A 26,740-nucleotide genomic window follows, 5' to 3' on the forward strand; every position below is an offset into this window, starting at 1 on the left:
TGGTTTCATGTACCTCAAAAAGAATCCTCTAGAGCTTCCTGCAAACAGATTTTACCTCCTCTTATTTGCTAATATTGCCCCCACCATCTTTCTTGACTGGCCGTATGATGACATCTCTCTCCATCAGAGGTGGTCTGCAGTGTTACCGCATCCACCCACTAAGTGGAGTTTCTCTTCATTAAAGAGACAGCCTGCAAATGCAGACAGCTTTATGTGTAGCTTATGTGAAGACTGCAGACTTCATTAATGTCATGTAATCTAATGGTTCAGCTATAAAAGACCCCTTAGATTCAGTCTCCCTTCCTCCAGACATCTCTCTAGACATCCTCTTCCTTCCACTGGCTTGGAGTGGGGAGACAAGATGGGATTCAGAGTTCTCTCTGCTCACTAGATCACTGTATTTATGAGGTAAGTCACTTCTCCTTTCTAAGTCTCTTTTCCAAATCTGTAAGATAAATTCTTGAGGCAACCTATTAGAAGCTACAAATATCATATATCATATTCACTTTCACCTTTCATCTATAGTAATTGTTATTCCTCCATTTTACAGGTGGAGATACTGAGGCAGGCGGGTTGAGCATCCAGAACTCATAATTAAGACAGTGGAAAATCTGGGTGTTAAGCACCTCCAAAAATTAGATCCCAAATGACTTTCTGGGGAGCAGTCTGGCTTAGGTAAAGGACTGAGATTCAAGAAACAGGTCCTGAATGAAAGGTGATTTAACTTTCATTTTATTTCAACTTTCCAACTTAAAAACAAATTAACATAATTGGTGTGAATTTTAACACATTTCTGTTTCATACCCAAATGGATAAAATTGATCCATTTTTCTTTTGCAAATGGGGTGGATTCAGAAAAAGGCCCAATTTTGTTCTCTGCCATCCCTGCACCTCCACATTAACAATCACATCACTGGATAGCTGGTTCCAGTTTTGACTCATTGCTTGTAGCAACCATTAGACTTAATCATAGTCTATCCCCCAACACAATGTTCCTGACCAGTGTGAATATAGTGTTACCCCCTGAGATCCATGTCAGAACTTTGTTGTAAAAGCATGCTACAGGTCAGGAAGGCCAGTGGCCAGTACCCATTTGGCTAGTACAATTATCAGTCAAACCTCATCTGTGCTTCCCTATCATCTCCACAAAAATGCCTTTCCACACTGTTTAGGGAAGCAATACAAGACTACCATTTCAACCATCGTACAAAAAGGGTCACAGACACACACATATGTTTTCCATTGCCAGTCTATCATATAGTTCTATAAGCAGCTGGGAAGTAAAGGAAAAAAAAGCAGGTGTTCTTATACATATTGAACTGAATATAAGTAATTGATTTGTTCTCTTTATATAAACTATTTGTTTTGCTGTTTCCAGCATTGTGAACGAATAAGGTCCCTGTTGTTAATAATGGAAACATTCTCCAGATTGCTTTATCCAGTCACTGCTGACATCTGAATTTCATATCTGTCACAAGATCAATGAATTGCAATACTGCAAGGCAAAGCCACTAGAAATTAGGTTCTTTGGCAGCAGTATGGCATGCTAATTGCAGTCTGTTATTATAGGATAAGGGCGTTATTTAAACTCATCAGTATTCTACCACATTAAAGACTCCTATGTTTTTACAGATCATTACAAACCATGTTAGACATTACCAGGAAAAAAACAGAATTTCAGTCATTCTATGAAAGCCTGTCATATTTTTGCAATGAAACAACTTGCTTAGCTACTGAAGCATAATGTGTCAACAAGATGGAATTCCACTTTCTAGAGGCTAGAGTACCCACTCAATAGAAGAAAGCAATACATGATTACTGCCTAGAGCTTGTGGCATAATGCTAGCGACTCAGCATTTAGCAATAATGGAAAATGTCTGTCTCATTTTCATTCCCCTTGAAAAAAATCACAGTAAGATGTCCGGAAACACTTCTGGTAGGAGTCAGCTCCTTAATCTCAACAATATCCTCAAACATTACCTTGTCCATAATAATATATTTATGGCGGATTTTCTTAAAAGCACAAATGTAATAAAATGCAGAAAAAGAACAGAAATATAAACTATAGTAATGAAGAGTGGCCATTCAATTTTAGTAGTAGTTATTGACTGTCTCCCTGATTTCCACTTTAAAGCTTCACAAATGACATACAAAAAGCCTTGATATCTTTTTGCTGTGTTTTATATTTTTTCTTTTGTTTTTTACAATCTCAGTGCTACTATGAGATCATATCTAAGGTAACAAGCTCTATCCTCACTTTTTCCCACATCTTAAAACAAAGGCAAAGTTTCAGATTGTTGCATGTAACGCTCTTTGGGTACATCTACACAGCAGGGCAAAAGTCACATTAAGCTACGCAACTTCAGCTACGTCAACTGTGTAGTTTAAGTTGAAATAGCTTAATTTGGCTTTGGGTGCTGTCTACACAGCAGGAAGTAGAAGGAAGAACTCTTCCTTCGACTTCCCTTATTCCTTGTGAAATGAGGGTTACCATGAGTCGGAGTAACATGTCCTCCAGCTGGATATTATTTTGAAATAAAGGCTTGTAGTATAGACATGCACTATGTTATTTTGGAATAATGTCAGTTATTCCAAAATAACCCTGCTGTGTAGGCGTACCCTTTGTTACTCATTATCTGGTTATAGAGCTTAGTGATTTGGAAAAATCCATTTAATGGGGCTTGCCAATAATTTTCTGAAATACAAAAATAGGTATGACTGTCTTTTGTATTTTTAAATATCTTTAAAATATCTAATTTTACATGTTCACTAGTGAAGTATAAAAGCAAACAATTTAACTGAACACTTATCCTTACGCAGATTTAAAATCATTCCTGATAAGGTACCACATATGAAAATCGCCCTAAAATAAGATGGCTTAAGCATAAACGCTGCCTCTCAAATAAGGAGCATACTAACCAGCAAAATGTACTGAACTTTGTCTCAGTGAATGTTTATAAGTGACAGATATGTAAACTCAAATCTGTTTTCTATTACCTGCATTTATATTTTGGGTGGGTTTTTTTGATGCTGTATTTTGATGCTATTATTCTTAAGATTAGAGCTGGTTGAAAATTTTTCAGTGGAACAGTTTTCTAAAAGAAAATGCTGAGAAGCTGTAGACCCACTGAAAGCTTTCTAAAGAAACCGGATAGGTAGCAAAGAAGGCTGCCCAGCGGCCGATCAGCAGGGAGCCAAGTATCCTGGTTCACTGAGCTCCCAGACTCCCCAGCTGCCTTCCTGACAGGCTCCCAGGCTTCCTGGGCTCCAACGGACCCCACAGAATACACTGCAGATGATGTGTAGACTATTTTGATTGCTTTTGGAATATGCTTCCTTAACTATGGAAAAATAATGAAGAACTTCTTCAAAGAATGTAACCGATGCATGCAATACCTAGCTTTAATTATTTTGGTTTGCGGAAGATAAATACAACTACTAAGGAAGATATTGCACTTGAATACAATTTATTTTCCAGTAAATACTTGCAGTCCTGCAGTCTTAAAATTCCACCTGCCCCGCAAGAAGGGCATGTATCTTTTGCAAGAATTCTGTTAATTCAGTGGGAGTTTCTCAACAGAAGAGAAAATCTGCTGAAGAACGGGGGAATTTTAGGACTCAATTTCTGTATTCTTGTTTCAAGTGTATGGCATTTCTCATGTTACTAGGAATACATGTCACATAGTAAGGTTGAGATTCTCACTCAGGTATTCTGTAATCAGCTGAGGAGGACAGGAGGAAGGGCTACAAAGATAGCCCTTATGATTACCTTATCCTATAGCCATTTACACTGCCAGCCTAGTCCTCATAGTTTACAGCAGCTTTACAGCTGGCTGGCTTTGGCCAGAAACAGAAAGGTCAACAACCAAAGATCCCTAGAGCATAGTAGTACTCAGGCTAGCCATGCTCCAAACATGCATGTTACGCCAAGGTGAAGGCGAAGAGAGAGTCTTACATTATAGCTATGTTAGTTCTATACTATCTAGGGATTTCCTTCCCATTCTAAGGGAATCCCTGTCTGGCTGGATGTGATGACTTAAAATACTTTACTTTACTGCTGAAGTGATGCACAAAGGTCCTTCTCTTATGAGAGAATCTGAATCTAAAATATCACTTCTACTTCTCACTATAATAAATTAAGATTAATGATATGAATTCGTTAGGAGTGTAGAATGTATGTGTAAACAAAAGCATCCATTCCCTAGGATCTCAGTTCTAACCTTATCAGGTTATCCGTTTTTAACTCCAATCTTTTCTTTGATATATAGAAAGGAAGCAATATCCTAGGATAGTAGAAGAAAAGACAAACATGTTTTATTTATAGAGATTTCTTGGGCCTTGATTAACACAGCTTTTTCTGTACCCAGGCCCGTTGGTACAATCTGTAATGTCTTTCATATTTTGTTGCTGTTTTCTTGTATTAAACATGTCAACATTTTACATCTGAGCAATAAAAGAGAGAGAGATAGGTCTGTTGAATAGCAATGCAAGCAGAATAACAGTGCATAATGCTAATACCTTGGAAAATTAATTAATATTTTATGAGTAATAAAAAAGTGGGAAGGATTAGCCAAGACTGAAGGTCAGCCAGTGGCACCACTACATTTCTCATTGTTCGTAACTGAGAAAAAGATTTCTCCATAACATTTCTTCAGTTAAAGATAAACATCTTCAGATTCACATTTGGTTTAAAAAGATCATAGTCTAATTGCAACGGATACTGAACAGAAGCATATAAAAAGACAGTTAATGCCTTCAGTCCCAAATGCACAATGCATTTGTCTTATGATGCTTTTTGGAACTTGGAAATTGTATATATGGCATACTACTACATGCAAAAGAGACTTGTGCCAAATTTTTCTCCTTTTCTTCGACTGTGGTAAAGAAAACTTATCTGTGACCCTGACTCTGAAATCACGTAGCTTACATACACGAAGACTACACTTTCTGTTTCAGAAGGTTGAAAAAGCTACCAGAGGAGAAGCTGTTCTGGATTTGGTTTTAACAAATAGGGAGGAACTAGTTGAGAACTTGAAAGTGGAAGACAGTATAGGGGACAGTGATCACGAAATAATAGAGTTCATGATCTTAAGGAAAGGTAGAAGGGAGACCAGCACAATTGAGGTAATGGATTTCAGGAAGGCAGATTTTGATAAGCTCAGAGAACTTGTAGGTAAAGTCCCATGGGAAGCAAGACTGAAGGGAAAAACAACTGAGGAGAGTTGGAAGTATTTCAAAGGGACGTTGTTAAGGGCCCAAAAGCAAACAATTCCGCTGTGTAGGAAAGATAGAAAATATGGCAAAAGACCAGCTTGGCTTAACAAGGAGATCTTGCACGATCTCAAAATAAAAAAGGAGTCATATAAAAAATGGAAACTAGGACAACTAACAAAGGATGAATATAGGCAAGCAACACGGGAATGCAGGGGCAAGATTAGAAAGGCAAAGGCACAAAATGAGATCAAACTAGCTACAGGCATAAAGGGAAACAAGAAGACCTTTTATAAATACATTAAAAGCAAGAGGAAGACCAAGGACAGGGTAGGCCCACTGCTTAGTGAGGAGGGAGAAGCAGTAACAGGAAACTTGGAAATGGCGGAGATGCTCAATGACTTCTTTGTTTCGGTCTTCACCGAGAAGTCTGGAGGTGTGCCTAACGTAGTGAATACAAGCAGAGAGAGGGTAAGTTTAGAAGATAGGATACACAAAGAACAAGTTAAAAATCACTTAGGAAAGTTAGATGTCAGCAAGTCACCAGGTCCTGATGAAATGCATCCCAGGATACTCAAGGAGCTGATAGAGGAGGTATCTGAGCCTTTAGCTATGATCTTTGAAAAATCATGGCAGACAGGGGAGATTCCAGAAGACTGGAAAAGGGCAAATATTGTGCCCATCTATAAAAAGGGGAATAAGAACAACCCAGGAAACTATAGACCGGTCAGTTTAACATCTGTCCCAGGGAAGATAATGGAGCAGGTAATTAAGGAAATCATATGCAAACACTTGGAAGGTAATAAAGTGATAGGGAATAGCCAGCATAGGTTTGTGAAGAACAAGTCATGCCAAACTAATCTGATAGCTTTCTTTGATAAGATAATGAGCCTTGTGGATAAGGGAGAAGCGGTGGATGTCGTATACCTAGACTTTAGTAAGGCATTTGATACGGTCTCGCATGATATTCTTATTGATAAACTAGGCAAATATAACTTAGATAGGGCCACGATAAGGTGGGTGCATAATTGGCTGGATAACCGTAGTCAGAGAGTTGTTGTTAACGGTTCTAAATCCTGCTGGAAAGGGATAACAAGTGGAGTTCCTCAAGGGTCTGTTTTGGGACCCGTACTGTTCAATATCTTCATCAATGATGTAGATATTGGGATAGAGAGTACGCTTATTAAGTTTGCAGATGATACCAAACTGGGTGGGGTTGCGACTTCTTTGGAGGATAGGGACATAATTCAAAATGACCTTAGCAAGTTAGAGAAATGGTCAGAGGTAAACAGGATGAGGTTTAATAAAGAGAAATGCAAAGTGCTCCACTTAGGAAGGAACAATCAGTTCCATACATACAAGATGGGAAGCGACTGTCTAGGAAGGAGCATGGCGGAAAGGGATCTAGGGGTCATAGTGGACCACAAGTTGAATATGAGTCAACAGTGTGATGCTGTTGCAAAAAAAGCAAATATGATTCTAGGTTGTATCAACAGGTGTGTTGTAAGCAAAACTCGTGAAGTCATTCTGCCGCTCTACTCTGCACTAGTTAGGCCTCCGCTGGAGTACTGTGTCCAGTTCTGGGCGCCACATTTCAAGAAAGATGTGGAGAAATTGGAAAGGGTACAGAGAAGAGCGACAAGAATGATTAAAGGCCTAGAGAACATGACCTATGAAGCCAGGCTTCATGAACTGGGCTTGTTTAGTTTGGAAAAAAGAAGATTAAGGGGGGACATGATAGCGGTTTTCAAATATCTAAAAGGGTGTCACAAGGAGGAAGGAGAAAATTTGTTCCTCTTGGTTTCTGAGGACAGGACAAGGAGTAATGGGCTTAAAGTGCAGCAGGGGAGGTTTAGATTGGACATTAGGAAAAAATTCCTAACTGTCAGGGTGGTCAAATATTGGAATAAATTGCCAAGGGAGGTGGTGGAATCTCCCTCTCTGGAGATATTTAAGAACAGGTTAGATAGACATCTGTCAGGTATGGTGTAGACGGAGCTTGGTCCTGCCTTGAGGGTGGGGGGCTGGACTCGATGACCTCTTGAGGTCCCTTCCAGTCCTATTATTCTATGATTCTATGATACACACTAAGATCCCTAGGTCATGGCACAGACTGCATCGCATGACTCTTGCCATGTGAGTTTGCAGAAAACATAATCTTCTCTAAGGATTTTGTTTCCTGAATGGTGATTGAGAGAAAATATCAGAGCCCTGATTTTTGCCCTTGTCTGTCACATGTTGGTGTAGATTTTTGGGGAGTGCTGAGAATGTGGCTCATAGACTGGGTTAACATTTCCAGTCTTTGCCTTGGTGAAGTGTGTCCCTTCACAATATCAAGTCACATAATCTGGTCAGTAGCTACTAAAGCAGAGAATCCTTAAAAGAAATCATAACAGCTTTCTGAACTGGTTGTTATACTAAGCCTTTAAATTAGGTACATTTTATTTACAGAGCAACTGCAGATTCAAAATAATGAAGAATGAAGCTACAGCCTGCAGCTTGATTTTTATCACTTTACGATAGAGAGTAGAACAAAAATTATTTGTGATTTTAGTCTTCTTAACCAATCCCAAAATTTAATCTGAGGCATTACTTTTCATTTAGTCATTCTTGTTTCACATCACTTTTCCAACTCCACCCTTTATTTTGTAGTTTCGTTCAGAGAATCTGGGGAACTCAGTGTTTTACATGCACCACTGCACAGATGGATAGGAAGCTGTACCAAGGTCGACAGATGCTAACCTACTCACAGAAGACAAGTTACTGTAACTTCCTAGTTCAGCAAACAATTATTCTTCTATGCTATCAATTTGTGCAACATCAAAACCGCAGTAAAAAGTACATTTTCTACTACAACAAGGTAACAGCATGTTACAGTTTTATAAATATATATATTTTCCCTCCATCCAGCACCTGCATGGATTTAGTAATAATACCAGGCACAGGTGGATTCCCTTGGTACCTACGTCAGTTAGTCACTTCAACCTATCATTTAGTAGGGCCTTTTGTGTATAGAACTTTTTCCCCTCAGCCCTTTTTTTTTATACAGTGATAATTTTATTTTAAAAAATGACTGATACAGCTAGTTCAACCTCTTAGCACAACATATTTTCCAATGCTGCTTATTTTATTTTCATAAAAGTACCATTCATTCTGCACATCCCTAGTTAAAAACAGTTTTTATGAAACAATAAAGCACTAAGGTTTCTGCATTAATCTTCATTATGTTTCTTAAAATACTCACAGAAACAGTGTCACTGAGGTATCATTGACTGGCCACTCTTTCTCTCCCCCTGTCTAATTAAGAAGGGTGGTATTCATACAATAATAAATAGTTTGTGCTAGATCTTATTCATATTTGCTGAGTGCTGGGAGAAAAAAAGTCAAAGCTCTTGGCATGTCATTTGCACAGTTCAACTGCTCACTGTAACTACTTAAATCAGCAACTTCTCAAACCAATTAAGGCAAAGGATTCTGGGACGGACATACTCTACATGACAAAGTAGTGATTTCTAGGCTCTGGCACTGTATTAAAATTGTTTATTGAAAGCTGCTGAATTTCACAGTGGTATGAAGGGCAACTCAGAGTCATCAATGTGAAAGGAAAAAAAATTAGTTTCTTTTTCAATCCTTCAATCTCAACTGATTCCCGATGAGTTATAGCAAAAGTGTGCAGTCTTACCCCACAGCCCAGTCCATTGCTTGGCTCACATACTATTTTCCTCATTTCTGGTTCAGGAAGAAGGCCAGCTCCACAACCTGGAGCTGAACACAGCACTCCACCCATCTGCAGCACACATTCTTCTGCACCATAGCGCTGGTAGCGGTTGTACTGCAAGGCAAAACACATGTATGGCTGTTCAGAGAGACTGGGCCCTGGGGGAAATATCCCCAACTTTTCTGCTCCAGTTTATCTTGCTAAATGAGTCTAGCACTTCCAAAATTTTACCCAGTAACTTCAGGTTATTTGTCAGATGTTTGGAACATAAGAGTACTGCACATTGATTCAATAAAGTAAATGCCACAATGTTTCATTCTACATTAAATACAAATTGGGAGAGGAAATCCAAGAGCTGTAGCCAGAAATTAACAGCATAATGTGTCAGAGCCACACTGTCCCACAATTACACAACATTCTTGTGAAAAGCATACTCCAGGTAGATAAACTGAGCCAAAAAAATCTTTCTCTGGGTAGCAATTTATTTTAATATCATGAGCAGGTATTTCTGTGGCTCTTATGGAGTGTCAGTGTTTCACAGACACTCTTTTAGTAGCCTCACAACACCCTGGAGGAAACATCTTCATTTTTCAGATGGGGATATCAGAAAGTTAAGTGACCTCTCCAAGTTTGCACAGGAAGTCCATGCCAGGGTCAGAAATAATACTCGAATACTTCAAATCCTAGCCAAATATTAAACTTTGGAAAATGTTGATAATTATTATTAGCTTCAACATGTTTTAAACAGTGCATGCCAATTAACACATTTTTAAACCGCTATTTCAAAGTGTAAACAGACCTTAAGACAGTTCAGTGGAATGACGGTATTAAAATACAGCCAACAGATCAGCCTACCCTAATATTTGCTTGTGTCCATTAGCCATTCTGACACATTCAGATTTCATAAAAGTTTAGCTTTAGTTTTTTAACAATAAGATTCTAGCGCTTATGGCTGTGAAGAAAAGCTTAAAAAGTTACATGAGGGTAAACCAATGCTGAGTTTTCTTCTCAAGTCTGCAGAGAGTCTGAAACAATAAAAGACACTTTAATGTCATCATTATTGCACTGTCAATCACTGCAAAGGGTGATATGGTTTTCAAAGAAAAGTCCAGAGAGAGGTGAGAATTGGGAATTTGCAACTGTGGAGAAGGAAGTGCAAAGTGAAGAACAGAGAGGAAAGACAGGGAAGAAGGACAGAAACAGACAAAGGAAGGTGGGGAAAAGGAAAAGAAACAAAGGGTAGAAATAACAATGGTCCAAATGGTGGGTATATTTTTCCACTGAGTGGCAGTTGATTAAGTATGTAACAAATAATAGTAACTAGAAGTTTCATTATTATGTAAAGGCCAATTTCTATCCTTGAACTATGTATGGCATACTTTTCCGTGTTGCCAACAGGCGTTCTGCTGAGGATGGAGTGTACACAGTGCAAAATTAATGCCTCGACCCATAGACCACAAGCAAAACTGGCATTTGGCTCTCTCCCCAGAATGAGTTTGCCACGGTCTGGTCTCGATGCAATCTACACTGGTATAACATGCACACTGCAGGCACAGGAAGAAGTATAAGTTACATCAACTCAAACTTCCTGGTCCACATACCGGACTTTTAGTCTCTGGTGTAGCTGCAAAAATATAAACCACTAAAGTAGTCATGATTTATGCCACTGCCATAACTAGTTTACCCTGGTTTTAAATTTGGATAAGCTAAATGGATACAAATCAGGTTGCACCAGTTTAAGTCATGTCTATGCTAGGGTTTTGTATTGATGCAGCTCTACCAATGGTAAGTAAAAGTAGAGAGTAAAGCACGTCTCAGTGAATGTGGCCATTGTACAGTGAATACATAAAAGGAAAAAAAATAAAAGACAAGAGAGAAATTAGTTGGGTGACTTTTCTCAGAAGATGGGGAAATGAGTTTAGTGTATGCAAATAATACAGAATTTAGTGTTAAATCACAGCTTGAATAAAAACATTCAGTGCTTCTTAAAATTTTACCTAATTATAACTCATGAAAATGTTGTATTACCAAAACCACAACCACAACTATTGAAAAATGAAGCAATCCGTCCAAATCCCTACGCAAGGAGGATGCAAATAACCACTTCAATATAAACACAGAGGCTCCCATGCACATTTTGCAGATACAGTTAAGGAGGCCTTTCATCATTTTGTAGAAGTTACATGCTGCAGTAATACATTCTTTTTCACGGTATTTTAAAAACAAGTATGAGAGTTTTGAAAGCCACAGCCAAGTGACATAGTATCCATGTTCAAATAATAATCCTGTTTATTAAATCTTTTCCAAACAGTTTGGAAAATCTATAAAAATACACCACTCTATATTAAACAAAACAAAGTAGAAAACCTAAAGGGAGAAATGCCCTTTTATAGAAGAATCACTCAGTGTATGAGAGGCATGGGGATTAACATCTTACATGCTTTATAGCCTTTTTGTTAGAAAGGAATTTGAAGACATCAGCAATTAGAGGGTTCCTTTGAATGTGGGGACTCACTGAGTCAAATAATATTTAACATTATTATGCATGAACCCATTTATCCCAGCATTATGGGATAAATATTTAATGTTGGAATCTATCAGTTTTCAACCGAGTGTGCAGTAAATATGTTGAATGCTCGGAGTCATTCTGCTGGCCTTGAACGGAAGTGCTGGTAATCGCAGCTGCAAAGCTCTCCGAGGACCTCATTTTAGTTCAGAGCACAGAATGGACCTGAAGGTGAAGACGGATATTGTCTTACCCTATCTTAAAAGGTAACATTCAAATGTGCTGAATGTTGGATTGTTAATAGCTTCCTATTATAGACACAAACACCAGCAGCAATACTAAATTTGAGGGTCTGTCACCATTTCCATTAGAAATCCTGAGCTGAAAAGAGAAAATGATTTCCAATCTCAAACTGGGCATAAAGAAGTCAGCAAGATTCCCCCTTTAATAAAGGAATTTTCATGACAAAAACCAATGTTGTCCCTATAAGATATAGGCAAGAAAATTAATTTACAGGGTTCATGGGGAGAAAGAGTCAAATTTCATCCAGAAAATTTGACATTTTATACTGGTTCAGCACAGAAATTGTGTCAAATCATTATACAATTATAGCACTGGCAAGTGTGATTTTCGTATCATAAAAACCAAACACACGGATCAACTGGAAAACAGAGAAAAACCTACTAAATGCTTTGTACGTTCTGTTATCTAGTTATAAACCTGTCTCCTACTTCTAATGCTCATTAAATTTACAAAGGTGTTATTTTCCAATATTTTTCTTTTCTGTCTTTACTGTAAATCAATTAAAATGAAGAAGCAGAATCTGTATAAGTTCATTGTCTTTACAAAAATCAGTTATATTCTAATACATATTATGTTATGGTTAAAGAACAAAATACCTTTCTTTATATTAAGGGTTCATTTATAAATAGCTTACAAAGGGTTAATATACAACACATAATTTTTTGAATAATTGTCAGTAAAATCCAAGAGGGGAACAGACTGCTATCAGAGGGCAGCCTCAACTGCAATCCCCTCTTGCAATATGCCATGGCATGATTAGTACAGTGATTACTCCACTGAGGTAACCCAAAGACTCTACTTTGGGCTGTCTTGCTTCACATTAGAACCTCTCCATGGGGCTGGGTATATTACAAGAACACTGTGCAAACAATCCAAAATTTCAAGTCCCAAAACAATACTTTGCACAAATAACCTTTAAAATCACATACCCTCAGGGCCACTAATATAACACAGACCACATTCTAGTGTCTTCCATCACACCTGGGTTCTTTATTAGTCCTCTTCTGTCCCTTTTTCAGGACAGCCCCTGCAGCCCTTCCAGCTAGAGTGCAACCTACTCTTTCTAGCAGGAACCTCTACAGCACCTCTGATGGGTGATCATCCTCCCAAAATGAGTAATCCTCACTCTTCCTTACCCTCTCTTTTTGTTCTTCTGGGTCCAGCTCTTCAGTACAAAGATGTTAGTTTATAAACCTCACCAATGCTCCCCCTTCCTTCACTCCTTTCCAGCCCTTCACTCCTTTTGCTGGTATTCCAGCCTTCAGTCCTTTCCAGCACTCTGTCTTGGGGAAACCAGCCAGCAGACCCTTCCTGCTGCTCTCCTTTCCTTCAGCCTTCTCCCAAGAAACACATTCTGTATCGGGCAGCTCTCATTTGTCTCTTTTCCTAACTCACACTCAGGCAGCTCTGGTTCACTGGGTCTCAAACTTCTAAGGTGTTGCCCTACCTCCTAATTGACCTAATGGAAGCACCTGTTCTAGCAAAGGAAAACTAGATCCACTTCCCATTCTGGAACCAGCCACTCTGACACAATTGCATACAACCATGGGTTATAACTCTCTAATCTTCTATTTAGCATAATGTGTATCTCATAGAACTCCTGTCTATGACATGTTTATAACAGGTGACATTTTCATAAGCACCCAAGTGACTTAGGAGCTTAACTCATTTTTAGAAACGATGGGCAAAATTCACTTTTGAAATAGGCCTTCGATTCCTAAATCACATAGGCACCTTTCAAAAATATTAACCATCTATTTATCATTTATTGGCACCTTATTAAGGATACATCCATAAATGATATCAAGTGGTACTGAACAAACTATATAAGTATATTCCATCTTTTCAGATAAACTTCTGAATGATCCAACTAATGGGGCACTGGACTAGACAGCTACTCAAGAGATTTTGGTTCAATTTTTGAGTCAGCCACACAGTTTGTGGGTAGCTTTAGGTACAACACTTGGATCTACTCTGTAACTCCTTTTCCCATCTGCAAAATGGGGGGTGATACTTCCCTACATCATAGGGACGTTGCAAGGATAAAAATCCATTAATAGATGAGAGATCATCCGGTCCTAGGGTTATAAGGGCCATATAAACCAAAAGAAATTAAAGTTTCTCCAAACAACCATTTAATCATGACAGCAGGCATGAAAGGAATTAAGCACAACTCTTCTACTATCATTAGAAACTAGCTTTAATAGTAATCTGATATGAGTTTGTGAGGCATTTGGAAACTGCTGTGATGAAGAAATAACTATAAGTAAAAAACTGAAGATTGGTGATTTTCAAACATGCAAAAAGAAAAAAAAAGAAAAAAACTTGTCCAGGTTGGAACTTCCTGGTCAATTCCAGCTCCTCTGCTTCTGATCCCTCTGCTGAAAGCCCTGGCCCTGGCCACCAAGCTCCTTATCCTTGTCCCAGCTCCGCTGCCAGCCCCAGCCGCTAGGCTCCCGCTGCCTCCCCTTGACCATGGGAGTCCCAGCTCCCGGGGCTCTCTGGTCCAGTGACATCCACAGTCCGGCCAGACCAAAGAGTCACAGACCAGGGAGGTTTAACCTGTATTGTGTAAATTTTCCAATTAACTGTATTTAAAAATGTTTAAAATACACTTAAAATTGTGATTAATTTTTGGTGACAAGCACTCCATCAACTAAGTCTTTTGGATGAAACATGTCAATGGTAAAGCAGAACAACTCGACAAGGAGTTCTGGAAGGAATGGAAAAAGGGCAGGTAGCCTATTACTTTTATGACTCAAATTTGAATGCAGCAATGTTGCTAATAGTAAAAAATCATAACTTCTGAGGGTATTGCCAGAATTTGGACAGTTAGCATATCTGGAACTTCAAAGGGTCAATGTACCAAAGTTTAAAGCAATGGTTAACATAACTGACTAGCAAACCCAAATTTAGAAGGTGGGTGTTTACATCATCCAACTTGATGACCAAAAAGCCACATTCCACAGACATAAAAAAGGTATGCCAGCCAAAAAGGTTAAAAGAAGATTTGGAAGTGTTGCTAAAACACAAAATCTACTATATATTTGAGAGAGTTTCTCTCTCTGTGTGTGTGTGTGTTTGTCTGTTCAAGAACTTGTACTAAGCAGTAAGAACTAGGACCACCAACTTTGGTATACAGTTTTCTCTTATCATAACTTAAAGCAAGGTAAGAGTTTTGTTGTGCTAGGAAAATGGGATGTGCCTGGAATGGGACTGCTTCTCAGAAAACCATAGATAAAGGAAATAGAATCACCCAGCAAGTGAAAGGAGCTGGTTGGGGTCATGCCCCCCATTTCAGGACCTTCCCCAGCCCTGAGCTTCTCACCCCACAGTTGACCTTTAGGGGAGACGGGCAGGGCTGAAGTTTCCCCCTCAATTCATACAGGAACATTGCTGGCCGTTCCTCTTCATCAATGAGTGAGGGGAAGTGCACAGTTTGCTGCATATCTCACTCTGGCTGGGTGATGAAGGAGGCAGATGAACCTGGACCTGCATTCCTTCCCTGGCTATGCCTGCTGGAACTGTAGCAGCCATGGAGAGGCTCTTGTCAGGTGTCCCCAAGCTACTGCAGTGAGAGAGGGCTGGAATAGTCTTCTCTCCTTGTGGTAGCCTGCATTCTGAATTCTTTATCCCCATTCCCACCCCAGAGCAATGATTTAAATGAAGCATGTACCTTTTCATTTTATTTTCCAACAAATAAAAATGAATTGAGTTAAGGTCTTGAACAATGCTGGGTAAATTTTCTAGCATCAATATATAAAAGGACAGAAAAACAGAGGAAACAGGTAATAAATATAAGCTCAAGTTAAAAAATGTAGGTGTCAAGGAAAGCTAAAGGAATCAATGAAATCTCAATGGCCACTAAGGTTAAACACAATATGATAGCATTTAAAAGCATATTAGGAACACAAACCAACAAAAATCTCCAAGTTGGGTATAAGTTTATTACTAGATGTGGATGATAACAATATAAATAATGCTGTAAAAAAGGAAGAAATGTTCAAAAGGTATTTTTCTGCATTTGGAATGAAACAGGAGAAAGCATCTATTCCATGTGATGCTGTGGATGGAATAGAAAATTTACCATCTGTGATAAAGGAGGATGTGAATCGACATCTGCTCAAATTAAACATTTTCACATCCACCGACCTGGACAACTTCCATTTCAGAGTCTTGAAAGAACTAGCTGAAGTACTCTCTGAATTACTGTTATTTTTTTAAAAAATATTGAAAGCCTGGGCCAAATCCAAAGGACTGGAGGCCTACCAATTTAGTTCTAATATTTAAAAAGTGTTAAAAGGATTAACCTGATGTTGGTTCTGAATAAAATATTGGAAGGGTTAATTTGGGACTCTACGCATAAAGAATTAGAGGCAAAAATAGAATTAACATCAGTCAGCATAATTTCATGGAAGATTGCGTCTTGTCAAATCAACCCATTGTCTTTAAAAAAACCAAACCAATCCTAGAATAATAGGTCTGCTTAAGAAAGACAACTGTGGTAATATAGTATACCTGGATTTCCCTGTCTCCACTATAGGAAAACTTGGTGCGGCTATGATTAATGCAGCAGCATTAATTCAGTGGGTCTGGTGACAATGGAATAAGTTGATAAAGAGAGCACTCTCCCATCAACTTCAGTATTCTACCACAGTGAGAAACAGAAATTATATAAATGGAAGCACATCTCCCGATGCTGTAGAATGGTGTAAAAACCGCATTAAGTCGAGATAAATTTAAGTTACATAACTTACAATGACTTAATCCTCTAGTATAAACAGGACCTTAGTTCCACATGACATTTTGAACAAAAGCTTACATTATGTGGATTTAAGAGGGCACATGTTAGATAGTTTAAAAATTGCTATACTAACAAACATCAAAATATAGCATTAACAAGTGGGAGAATTTCTAGCAGAGTTCCAAAGGGACTGGTTCTTAGTCTTACTTTATTCAATATTTTTATCAATAATCTAGATCACTGGTTTTCAAACTTGGGTCATGGCCCCACAACACTTTGTTTATTCAAGTGTCTGTAGTCATAAAGCCTTTGCGCTCCCATTGGCTGTTTCCAGCCAAGGGGAGTTGACGCCAGCCATTCAGCTATTATTTTTCTGACCGTGACTTGTAAATCCACCTCTCAGCACCTGTTCTCAACTCATTTATGGAGCATCTGATCTCCATCCAATTCTCAACTCAATCATTGCATATGCCAGCTCACACCCAAACTCTCACTCTCTGAAACTGAGATGTGTGCCTGAACTCCTGATCCCTCCCTACCCCTTAAGTACTGGAACAAGTTACCTAGAGCACTTGTGAAATCTTTCCTTATTTGGAGAAGAACAGGTAAAATAAACACCTGTCAGGGATGGTCTAGTTCTTGGGTTCTCAACCATTTTCTTTCTGAGGTTCCTCCCCAACAGGCTATATAAACTCCATAGTCTATCTGTGCAACCACTGTTTTTCTACATATAAAAGCCAGGAGCTACCCTGTCTAGTGGGTAGGAAGCAGGGCAATTGCCCAAAGCCCTATGCAATAGGGGGGCCTGCAAAGCTAAGTTGCTCAAGCTTCAGCTTTCTGCCCCGGATCCTAGCAAGTCTAATACTGACCCTGCTTCAAGGACCCCCTAAAATCTGCTTGCAGGACCCCAGATCCCTTACTGATAACTACTGGTCTAGATAATAGTCTTGCTTCAGTGCAGGGGACTGGCCTAGATGACCTAACAAGGTCCCTTCCAATCCTGCACTTCCTCGATTATTTTTACCCCCAGCATTCTCTCAGCACTATTGTCACATCTCATATAACATAAACAGGGTTCTAGTAAAGCAATCACTCATATAAAAGGTGGTGCAGTTACATAGTATCCTGGGGCAGTGCTTCCTCAAAGTTCCAACACTGAGGGAGATCCTCCACATAAAATCTCCTACTACACAAAAGAGTTTTGCTGAAGAATGCAATGCCTCCCTGAAGGCTAACTCTGATTCAGGGGGGATCCAAAATGTTCCCGAAGAAAAGACGGTGAAGAGTTGTAGTAGCAGTAGCTGATAAGCAATCTGTTAACATGGATCATTCCCCTGTCAAAATATCAAGAAATTGGCCAGTACATTCTGCAACACTTTTAAACTGACAATACAGCAGGGAGGACTAGCTATATATTGTTGAGCAGCTTCTTTTCTTCCAACTAGTCTGTAATTTGCTTTTTCTATAGTCTGTCCTGTTGGGGGCACTCAGGTACAGCAGCAGATTTCTCCTGCATTATTTGTTTTCCCTTTTACCCCACACATACAGCTATTTTATTCATGAATCACAATATTCCATTTAAACAATTAAACGTGATTTTTTTATCACTTTCAGGGGGGGAAAAGAGAAAAGTTTGTCAAAGTCATTAGGAAGAATACGTAACAGTTCCATAAAGTTTACCAATAATCTTGCTGTGTTTGTATATTGTAGCGTTTAGGTCTGAATCAAAGCAAACTCTCTCTTCTTTCTTGCTTATTGTTGAATTGTTTGTCTTACACAGTATTTGGACATAGCCAAATCTTGTTACGCTTGTTGCATCTTTAGCATATTTTTGTAGTCAGTTTGTAATATCATTACTCATTAACTCATTTCTGTTTAATCAGAGATAGCCAGCCTGACAGGAGAAATAGCTGCTCTGAAGGAGACTTTCTAACATTGTTTCATTTTTCAGTGGTTCCTTAGGCAATAATCTTTCCTTCCAGTCCTCATCATCTGTCTTGCACCTATGAAGTCAAGTGGTTAGATAGAGGGTTGGACCTTATCCAAGGGAAAATGAGAGAATGAAAGAATGATGACATCCAACTGCACAGGGAAAGAAATCCCACACTGCTAAAATCTCAACCTTTACATGCAGAAGTTTAGATTTTAGTTCTGCTGATGCAGACGGTCCTGGAGATTCTCTTTATGTTCACTGGCTCGTACAGAAAAAGAGCTTTGTACACTGGGGGTACGTCTAGACTATAGGCTTCTGTCGACAAAGAGCATCTAGACTACATCCAGTTCTGTCAACAAAGCAAGCCGCTTTGTTGACATGAGAGTGTAGACACAAAGGACAGTGTAGATGCAATAACGCCTTCTGTCCACAGAACTCTGTCAACAAAAGGCATTATTCCTCATAGAATGAGGTTTACCGCCGTCGACAAAACTGCCAAGTTCTATAGATGTTATGTCGACAGAACTTGGCGGTAGTGTAGACGCAGGTATAGTTTTGTCGACAAAAGTGGACTTTTGTCAACAAAACCCTGTAGTCTGGACATACCCTGGGAGAACTTGTACAACAGAGCCCCAAACCAACCAGAACTATTCTTGATGCATTTCCTTCATGTTATAGTACAACAGGAAACCACAAGTCAGATAATGAAAAACTAAAGCACTAGGATGTCATCTCTCCTGCAATTGTTTCTGAGCAAGTTTGCCTTTGGAGACTAGAGCTGTATGAATAATCAATTTTTTGATTCACCAGAAAAACTGAAAAAAAAAAGAAAATATTTCTTTTAGATACAAAAGACAATATTTTCAGTTGCCTCAGACATTATAACTCCTTTTTAAAGAAATTTTTGAACCAGAGAAGATGGCATCCCCCTGATACCTATGTGAGAAAACATTAGTCCCTACTTCACTCAATCAGAGCAGATATTTGAATGTTGGTCTCCAACATCCTGACATCCATAACCTCTGGGCTGTAATGAAGTGTGGCAATACCATCTCTGCCTCCTTCATTTTATTAATGGTGTACATGTTCCCCTTGCAAATCTAGCTCAAACACATATTTCCTTACAGAAATGTCAATACAGTTCATTTTGACATTTACAAAATATCTGATAGGGATGTCAACATGTAGTTGACTACATGATTAACCAATAAGCCTGGACTTATTGTTTAATCCTATAGACTACACATATCCCTTCCCTTGTTGTCTCTGTATCAGAGACAGCAAGGGGGAGGGGAGGGAGAGAGGCAGGAGCTGATGTCTGTGTGGAGAAGGTTTTTAAACTGGCTTTCTATGCATGCTAGCTCTGCAGAGCCGCCTCCCCTCCTTGCTGCCTCCCATAGAGGCAGCAGTGTGGGGGAGAGGGGTAGGGGAGGCTGCCACAGAGCAGCCTGTGTTCAAGGTGGGCCCAGACTCACTGTGGTCAGAGGCTGCTCCATGGTAGGCCAGCGCAGCTTCTGTGCACCAGGAGCTTGGGCCACCAGTGGACAGGGGCAGCAGGTGGGAGCCGGTCTGCGAGGGGCGCCAATTTTAAACTGGCTCTCCTCACAGACCAGATCCTGCTTTCCACTCCACACTGCTGCATCTGATAGACAGGCAGCAGTTTGGGGTGACAGGGGGCTCCTCAGGAGTGGAGCCATAAGCACACTGCCTGCCAGCGCCGTCCCCAGCGAATATCGAAATCGTATAATCACTAAGTTTTGATGCGGTTACATGATTATTCAATTACTCTATATCTAACTTCCCTAATACCTGACCAATTAACCAAAACAGACACGAATCTGTGAAATGTTTTGGCTGACTCACCCAAAACTGCATTTTTCAGCAATAAAAAACTTCAGATATAAAAGCTTCACTCAGCTCTACTAAGAATTTTACCACTAAGGACAAAAAGCAGAACACAGACGAGGAAGAGCAATAATCTTTTGCCATCCATTTGTGTTGCTTTACCAATATACTGTATAAAAACTGTTTACTACTATTAACTGATTTATGAAAACTAAAAAGTCCACAAAAAATGTTTGGAGACTTCTAACAAGTTATTTTTATTTAAACAAATCCAGGTTATGCCAGTTTCTCTTATTTTTGCTTAATTGTATGAAGTTTTACAAGAGTCAAGCTAAACTTTTTACCTTTTACCTACTTGAGGTAATGAAGGATATAGGCTTCTCACAAAACTCTAGGGTTCATTTAACTGAGGTTACCTTCTGTACCACCAATCTAAATACTCTTGTGGGTGGCCCATTAGCCATTGCTATGGAACTCCTTTCCACCAGATACCAGAATGACCATGAAACTTACCATCCTATAAATAAAATGTAAAAAAAAATATCTTTCCACTAGTTTCCTCCTCCCTGTTCATGTTTGGATCAAGTACCCATGCACATACATTCAGCATGTTCTCCAACAGTTTGCCCTGCAAGGTGCCAAGCGTCCTCATTTCCCATTGGCTTCAATAAGAGGTCAGCGTGTTCAGCACCTCGCAGGGCCAAGACCCAGATGGAGGAGATGACAACACTGTATGTGGGTGTGTATATGTGTGGAGGAAGGGCAAGAGAGAATTTCATATTTGCTTTATCTGAATTTGCAGGAGCTCTGATATCACAATGACTGACACTTCAAAAATGGAACTAGACTAGACATAAGGTAAGGTGCATCTAGTCTCCTCAGGCTGTTGAGAAGAGGATGGGTTAAGTGGGTGTAAGGGGTTAAGATGAGTAGAAACTGTTAGTCCCAACTGGCAAGTTGACATTCTATTGTATACATGAATAGAGTGTATGGCAGACACATTTTTAAAAATTGAAAAAAGTAAAATAAGCATTGTATAGTCATATAAGTGAGGAAATGTCTGGGTTTTTCCTTTCTTGACCTTGACTGTTGTAGAAACTGTTTCCTAATTAAGATGTATGTTAGTTTTCTTCATTTTTTCAGACTAAAGACTGACTAAAGACTTTCTCTTATTATTTGCTTCTCAACTGTTAATAGTAGAAATATGTATATTAATTCCAAGCAGTGTAACAAGAGTCATCAGGAGACTTGTTACAATTTTGCTTTCGTAAGTAGATAACATAACTACAGTAATCTCTGTACTTAAGTGTGTCACAGTTTCAGTGTTAGCTGCACCCTTCACACACACACACACACACACACACACACACACACACACACACAGATTTCCTGTAGGGTGCCATCATAAGGTTTCCAGCTCCCAGCTGTCACCTTTCTCAAGTGCAGACCCATGTCTCTCACCATCCAGTCTATGGGTTTAGGCTTACAGTCCCTCTGCACTTCATGTGGCTTCCTGAGCAGGGCAGACTGGGATCCAGCCAGGGGCATTAATAGTGAAGAGGTTAGAGAGCCATGTCCCCCACATTTCTAAAAGTGGGAGGGTCATGCCTGCCCACTTTTTAATATGAATGTAGTTTGAGGGCAAGGGGCCACATTGCCCCTCCCCACAACTGCAAACCTCAGGCAGGCATGGAACAGTGTCAACATGGGCTGTGCTATGCAGCGGGGAAGCTGATACGGTAATCAGCTCTCCCACCGTGAAGTGCAGCCCACTAGGCATTGTGAGGCTTAGATTGTTTAATATTTATGAGGTGCTCTCATAGAAAATGCTACATTAATTCAAAGTATTGTTATAGTTTTGAATAATAAATAGGCCTGTTAAAAACACAGAAAAGTTCTGGACCACAAAAAGATATAGATTATATCAAAGACATCTTTAACTATCAGTCCACTAGGCAGACTTCATCCTTGTATTTTCTTGTTTGCCTATCTGCCACTTTACAGTGCCTGTTTACTGCTGGAGTCCTGAGTTGAAAAGCTGTGGCAGATAGCAGATGTACCAATTAATAACCTGTCAAGGCTGATGGATAGAATAAAAAAAATATTCTCACACACATCTCCTGTGAGTTTTTCTTCCCCATTTCAAGACACTGGGGGTCATGAGACACACTCTGCTTCCCCGGAGAGAGAAGAAACTGTCTCATTAGTGTCTATCTTTCATGACACTATGACGTTTCCTTTGAGATGTTAACTCACCTGTTCTTCTCCTAGAATTCGGAAGTGATGAAGCTCTTTAATCAAGGAATCTGGACATCCAGCTGTTGGAAAAAAACAAAGAAATGAATTTCAGAATTCACTGTTCATGTTTTTGGGCTGCAATGTACCGTGCACAGATGCAGAGAGGACAGGATATACAGATCACATTAGACAAAAAAAGATTACATGAAACAGATTAGAAAGATAAGCTACAGTTCTATGAGCATCTGAGCACTGAAAGCCATCTATCAAAACAAATCCTACCACATTTGTGAACGCACTTCCAGAAATGCTTTGAAAGGTTATTTTCTGTATATTTTAGACCTTACCCCAAAGGACTACAAACAAGAAAGAGAGAGAGAAAAGAAAAGGGCAGTAACTTCTGCCAGATACTGCTAGCCCCTAAGTGTAGGAGTCAACATATTGTAATTAGAGGGATTCACATCAAAACCCTGGAACTGAACATAGCTGAATTTGGATCCAAATAATGGCGTAGGTCCATTTCTAAGCTTTCCTCAATTCTATGCAGGATTGCACAGATTCTGTGGGACCCAAATGCCATTATACTTTCTGGCCATCTCCAGTATAATCCACTTAGCACATGTAATTGTCACTTCTTTATGTAAAACATAAACCAAATATGTATCAGAGGGGAGAGGCTTTTGCTACTGGATTAGAGCTAGATTTTTATAGCTCTTGCACCTCAGCATAGGGGAAAAGAAATAAGCTCTCCACTACCACTCCTACGTTTACGCCCTTGCTCACATCGTGATTCCATCCACAGTGGGGAGAATCACAGAATAGAATCATAGAATCATAGAATAATAGGACTGGAAGGGACCTCAAGAGGTCATCGAGTCCAGCCCCCCGCCCTCAAGGCAGGACCAAGCTCCGTCTACACCATCCCTGACAGATGTCTATCTAACCTGTTCTTAAATATCTCTATAGAGGGAGATTCCACCACCTCCCTTGGCAATTTATTCCAATATTTGACCACCCTGACAGTTAGGAATTTTTTCCTAATGTCCAATCTAAACCTCCCCTGCTGCACTTTAAGCCCATTACTCCTTGTCCTAACCTCAGAAACCAAGAGGAACAAATTTTCTCCTTCCTCTTTGTGACACCCTTTTAGATATTTGAAAACTGCTATCGTGTCCCCCCTTAATCTTCTTTTTTCCAAACTAAACAAGCCCAGTTCATGAAGCCTGGCTTCATAGGTCATGTTCTCTAAACCTTTAATCATTCTTGTCGCTCTTCTCTGTACCCTTTCCAATTTATCCACATCTTTCTGGAAATGTGGCGCCCAGAACTGGACACAGTACTCCAGCTGAGGCCTAACTAGTGCAGAGTAGAGCGGCAGAATGACTTCACGAGTTTTGCTTACAACACACCTGTTGATACAACCTAGAATCATATTTGCTTTTTTTGCAACAGCATCACACTGTTGACTCATATTCAACTTGTGGTCCACTATGACCCCTAGATCCCTTTCCGCCATGCTCCTTCCTAGACAGTCGCTTCCCATCTTGTATGTATGGAACTGATTGTTCCTTCCTAAGTGGAGCACTTTGCATTTCTCTTTATTAAACCTCATCCTGTTTACCTCTGACCATTTCTCTAACTTGCTAAGGTCATTTTGAATTATGTCCCTATCCTCCAAAGAAGTTGCAACCCCACCCAGTTTGGTATCATCGGCAAACTTAATAAGCGTACTCTCTATCCCAATATCTACATCATTGATGAAGATATTGAACAGTACGGGTCCCAAAACAGACCCTTGCGGAACTCCGCTTCTTATCCCTTTCCAGCAGGATTTAGCACCGTTAACAACAACTCTCTGACTACGGTTATCCAGCCAATTATGCACCCACCTTATCGTGGCCCTATCTAAGTTATATTTGCCTAGTTTATCAATAAGAATATCATGCGAGACCGTATCAAATGCCTTACTAAAGTCTAGGTATATGACATCCACTGCTTCTCCCTTATCCACAAGGCTCGTTATCCCATCAAAGAAAGCTATCAGATTAGTTTGGCATGACTTGTTCTTCACAAACCCATGCTGGCTATTCCCTATCATTTTATTACCTTCCAAGTATTTGCATATGATTTCCTTAATTACCTGCTCCATTATCTTCCCTGGGACAGACGTTAAACTGACCGGTCTATAGTTTCCTGGGTTGTTCTTATTCCCCTTTTTATAGATGGGCACAATATTTGCCCTTTTCCAGTCTTCTGGAATCTCCCCTGTCTGCCAAGAGAGGTTACTTCCTGGTAACCCTGTTGTAAAATTCTGGACAAGGACGATCAGAGAGCAGCAGTGTGAGGAAACACCCTTATCTTAGCTCCCTTGCTCACAAACCAGGGTATCTGACTGCGCACATAAGTAAGAGGCGTTGAGTGACAAGGAGGTGGGCAGCCAGGCCTCATGGGTGCATTGACTGCATTCAAAAGGGGGGAGGTATCAGAAACCAAGGGTTAGGGTGAGAGCCAGAGGTAGGGTGATCAGATAGAAATGTGAAAATATTGGCACTGTCCCTATGAAACTGACACACCTGATCACCCTCACCAGAGGCAATAGAAGCCAGAGGTAAGAGTCAAGCTGGAGATTAGAAACTAGGTCCCAGAGCCAAAGCTGGAGGCAGGAACTAGAACATAGAGCTAAGGGTCAGAGCCAGAATCATCTGGAGCAAGCAGAGTAACAGGCAAGAATCAGTCTCAGGTTGGGAAAGGGCTCAGGCAAGGAAGAAGCATTAGGAATAAAGCAACCATGGAGTAGTCATAGTGGTTGATATGAGTGTTGAAACGTCAGAAAGCTACTACTCCTGCTGGCTTAAGAGCCAGTCTCCTGATCTCTCCAGCCAATCAGGTGGAATAGCAAATCAGGCAGACTGCTGCAGCCCAGCTCTGCTTATTAGGTTGCTTGGGAACTAGCTTGCTGATGGCCCCGATTGATGAGGCCAGGAGAGAAATGGGGAAACTGCTCCATGAAAAAGGGGTTAAGAAATGTTTTCCTCTTCCATGGCAAGGGAGGAACTGCAATTCTCTGGGTCTGCCCAGTGCCAATACAGCTACCAAAAGTTACCATCTCATCCTCACTAGAGCAGTACAGATGACTCTGAAGATGGTTTTCTGGATCTCTCAGTAGTAGAGCTTCACAACAACAGATATTCAGCAGCACTCAGAACAATAATAATAATTGCTTCATTAGTACCTCATTTCTTGTTAAGTTCCATTGTTTCTTCCCTTTTATTTAAAATGATTCCTATCTTAAACTCTCTTCCTTGTCCATCTCCTTTGTGCACATACAACTAGAGCTGGGCAAAAATGATCCACTCATTTTTTTCAGTAGAAAATGCAGATTTGGACCAAAATATGTTGTTAATTCATGTCAATTTTGCTAAATTGTTTCAGTTAAAAAAGGCATTTAGAAATCTTCACAGTGTTTTGTTTTGACAGTTTCTGGACAAAATGTTTAAATGTTATATTTTGAAAAAAGAAGTATAAAATCAATAACAAACATTTAAGGATGAACAATGTTTCATTCAATCCAAAATGAATTTTTCTTCACAACTTTCAGAGCCACCAAAATTAAAAAAAAAATGAGTTGGGGTTGACTCAAAACTATCTGTTTGCCAATTTTTCAAAAAGACAGCAGACTGGAAAATCAGTTAATCCCATAGCTCTGCATGTAACCTTGACTGCATTTAAAAGGGAATTTTAAGTCATCCATATTTAACCTTTTCCTACTCATTTTATCCTTCCCATTTCCTGGGCTTGCAACACCAGCATTGCTATCTTTCTTCTTATTTTCCCCACACTCAGTTTCTATCTACTTCATTTCTCTTCTTACTCCTTCATATATGTATTAGCCAGCCCTTAATTACTATTACCAATGCAGAAACACATATCCTGGCCTTGTTCACCTCTCACCTTGACAATCATAGCTTTCTTCATTCTAGTCTCACTGGATTTTAACTCTGGACCCTCCAATTTAATCACAAACAAACGACTCCAACCACAACACTACCTTCTTAAACCAGGACCTGACTGACAGCCCATTAACATGAATGTAGACTCGCATTGACTTCACTGGCTTAGGATAAAACCTTGCTGCATAAAAAATAAAGCTCCTCTTTCTCATCTTCAAGGCTCCACATAAACTTTCCCTAATTTAAATCTGTTATTTTTTTCCTAACATGATCCTGCCCCCAAAAATATGCA

General features: G+C 39.7%; 1 protein-coding gene across 4 annotated transcripts in view; it reads right to left on the reverse strand.

Moving 5' to 3' along the window:
• PRKN (parkin RBR E3 ubiquitin protein ligase) overlaps positions 1 to 26,740 on the reverse strand; it is a 1,191,290-nt gene that overhangs the window by 176,543 nt on the left and 988,007 nt on the right. For all 4 annotated transcript variants that reach the window (XM_075924581.1, XM_075924580.1, XM_075924579.1 and 1 more), the window contains 2 exons: positions 22,517 to 22,578; positions 8,894 to 9,043 (listed from right to left, as the gene is read on the reverse strand). In XM_075924581.1, coding sequence (XP_075780696.1) covers positions 8,894 to 9,043; positions 22,517 to 22,578 — 212 coding nt within the window. The remainder of the gene's footprint in view (positions 1 to 8,893; positions 9,044 to 22,516; positions 22,579 to 26,740) is intronic.

The sequence above is a fragment of the Pelodiscus sinensis genome, chromosome 3 (assembly GCF_049634645.1).
Source record: "Pelodiscus sinensis isolate JC-2024 chromosome 3, ASM4963464v1, whole genome shotgun sequence".
Lineage (NCBI taxonomy): Eukaryota > Metazoa > Chordata > Testudines > Trionychidae > Pelodiscus > Pelodiscus sinensis.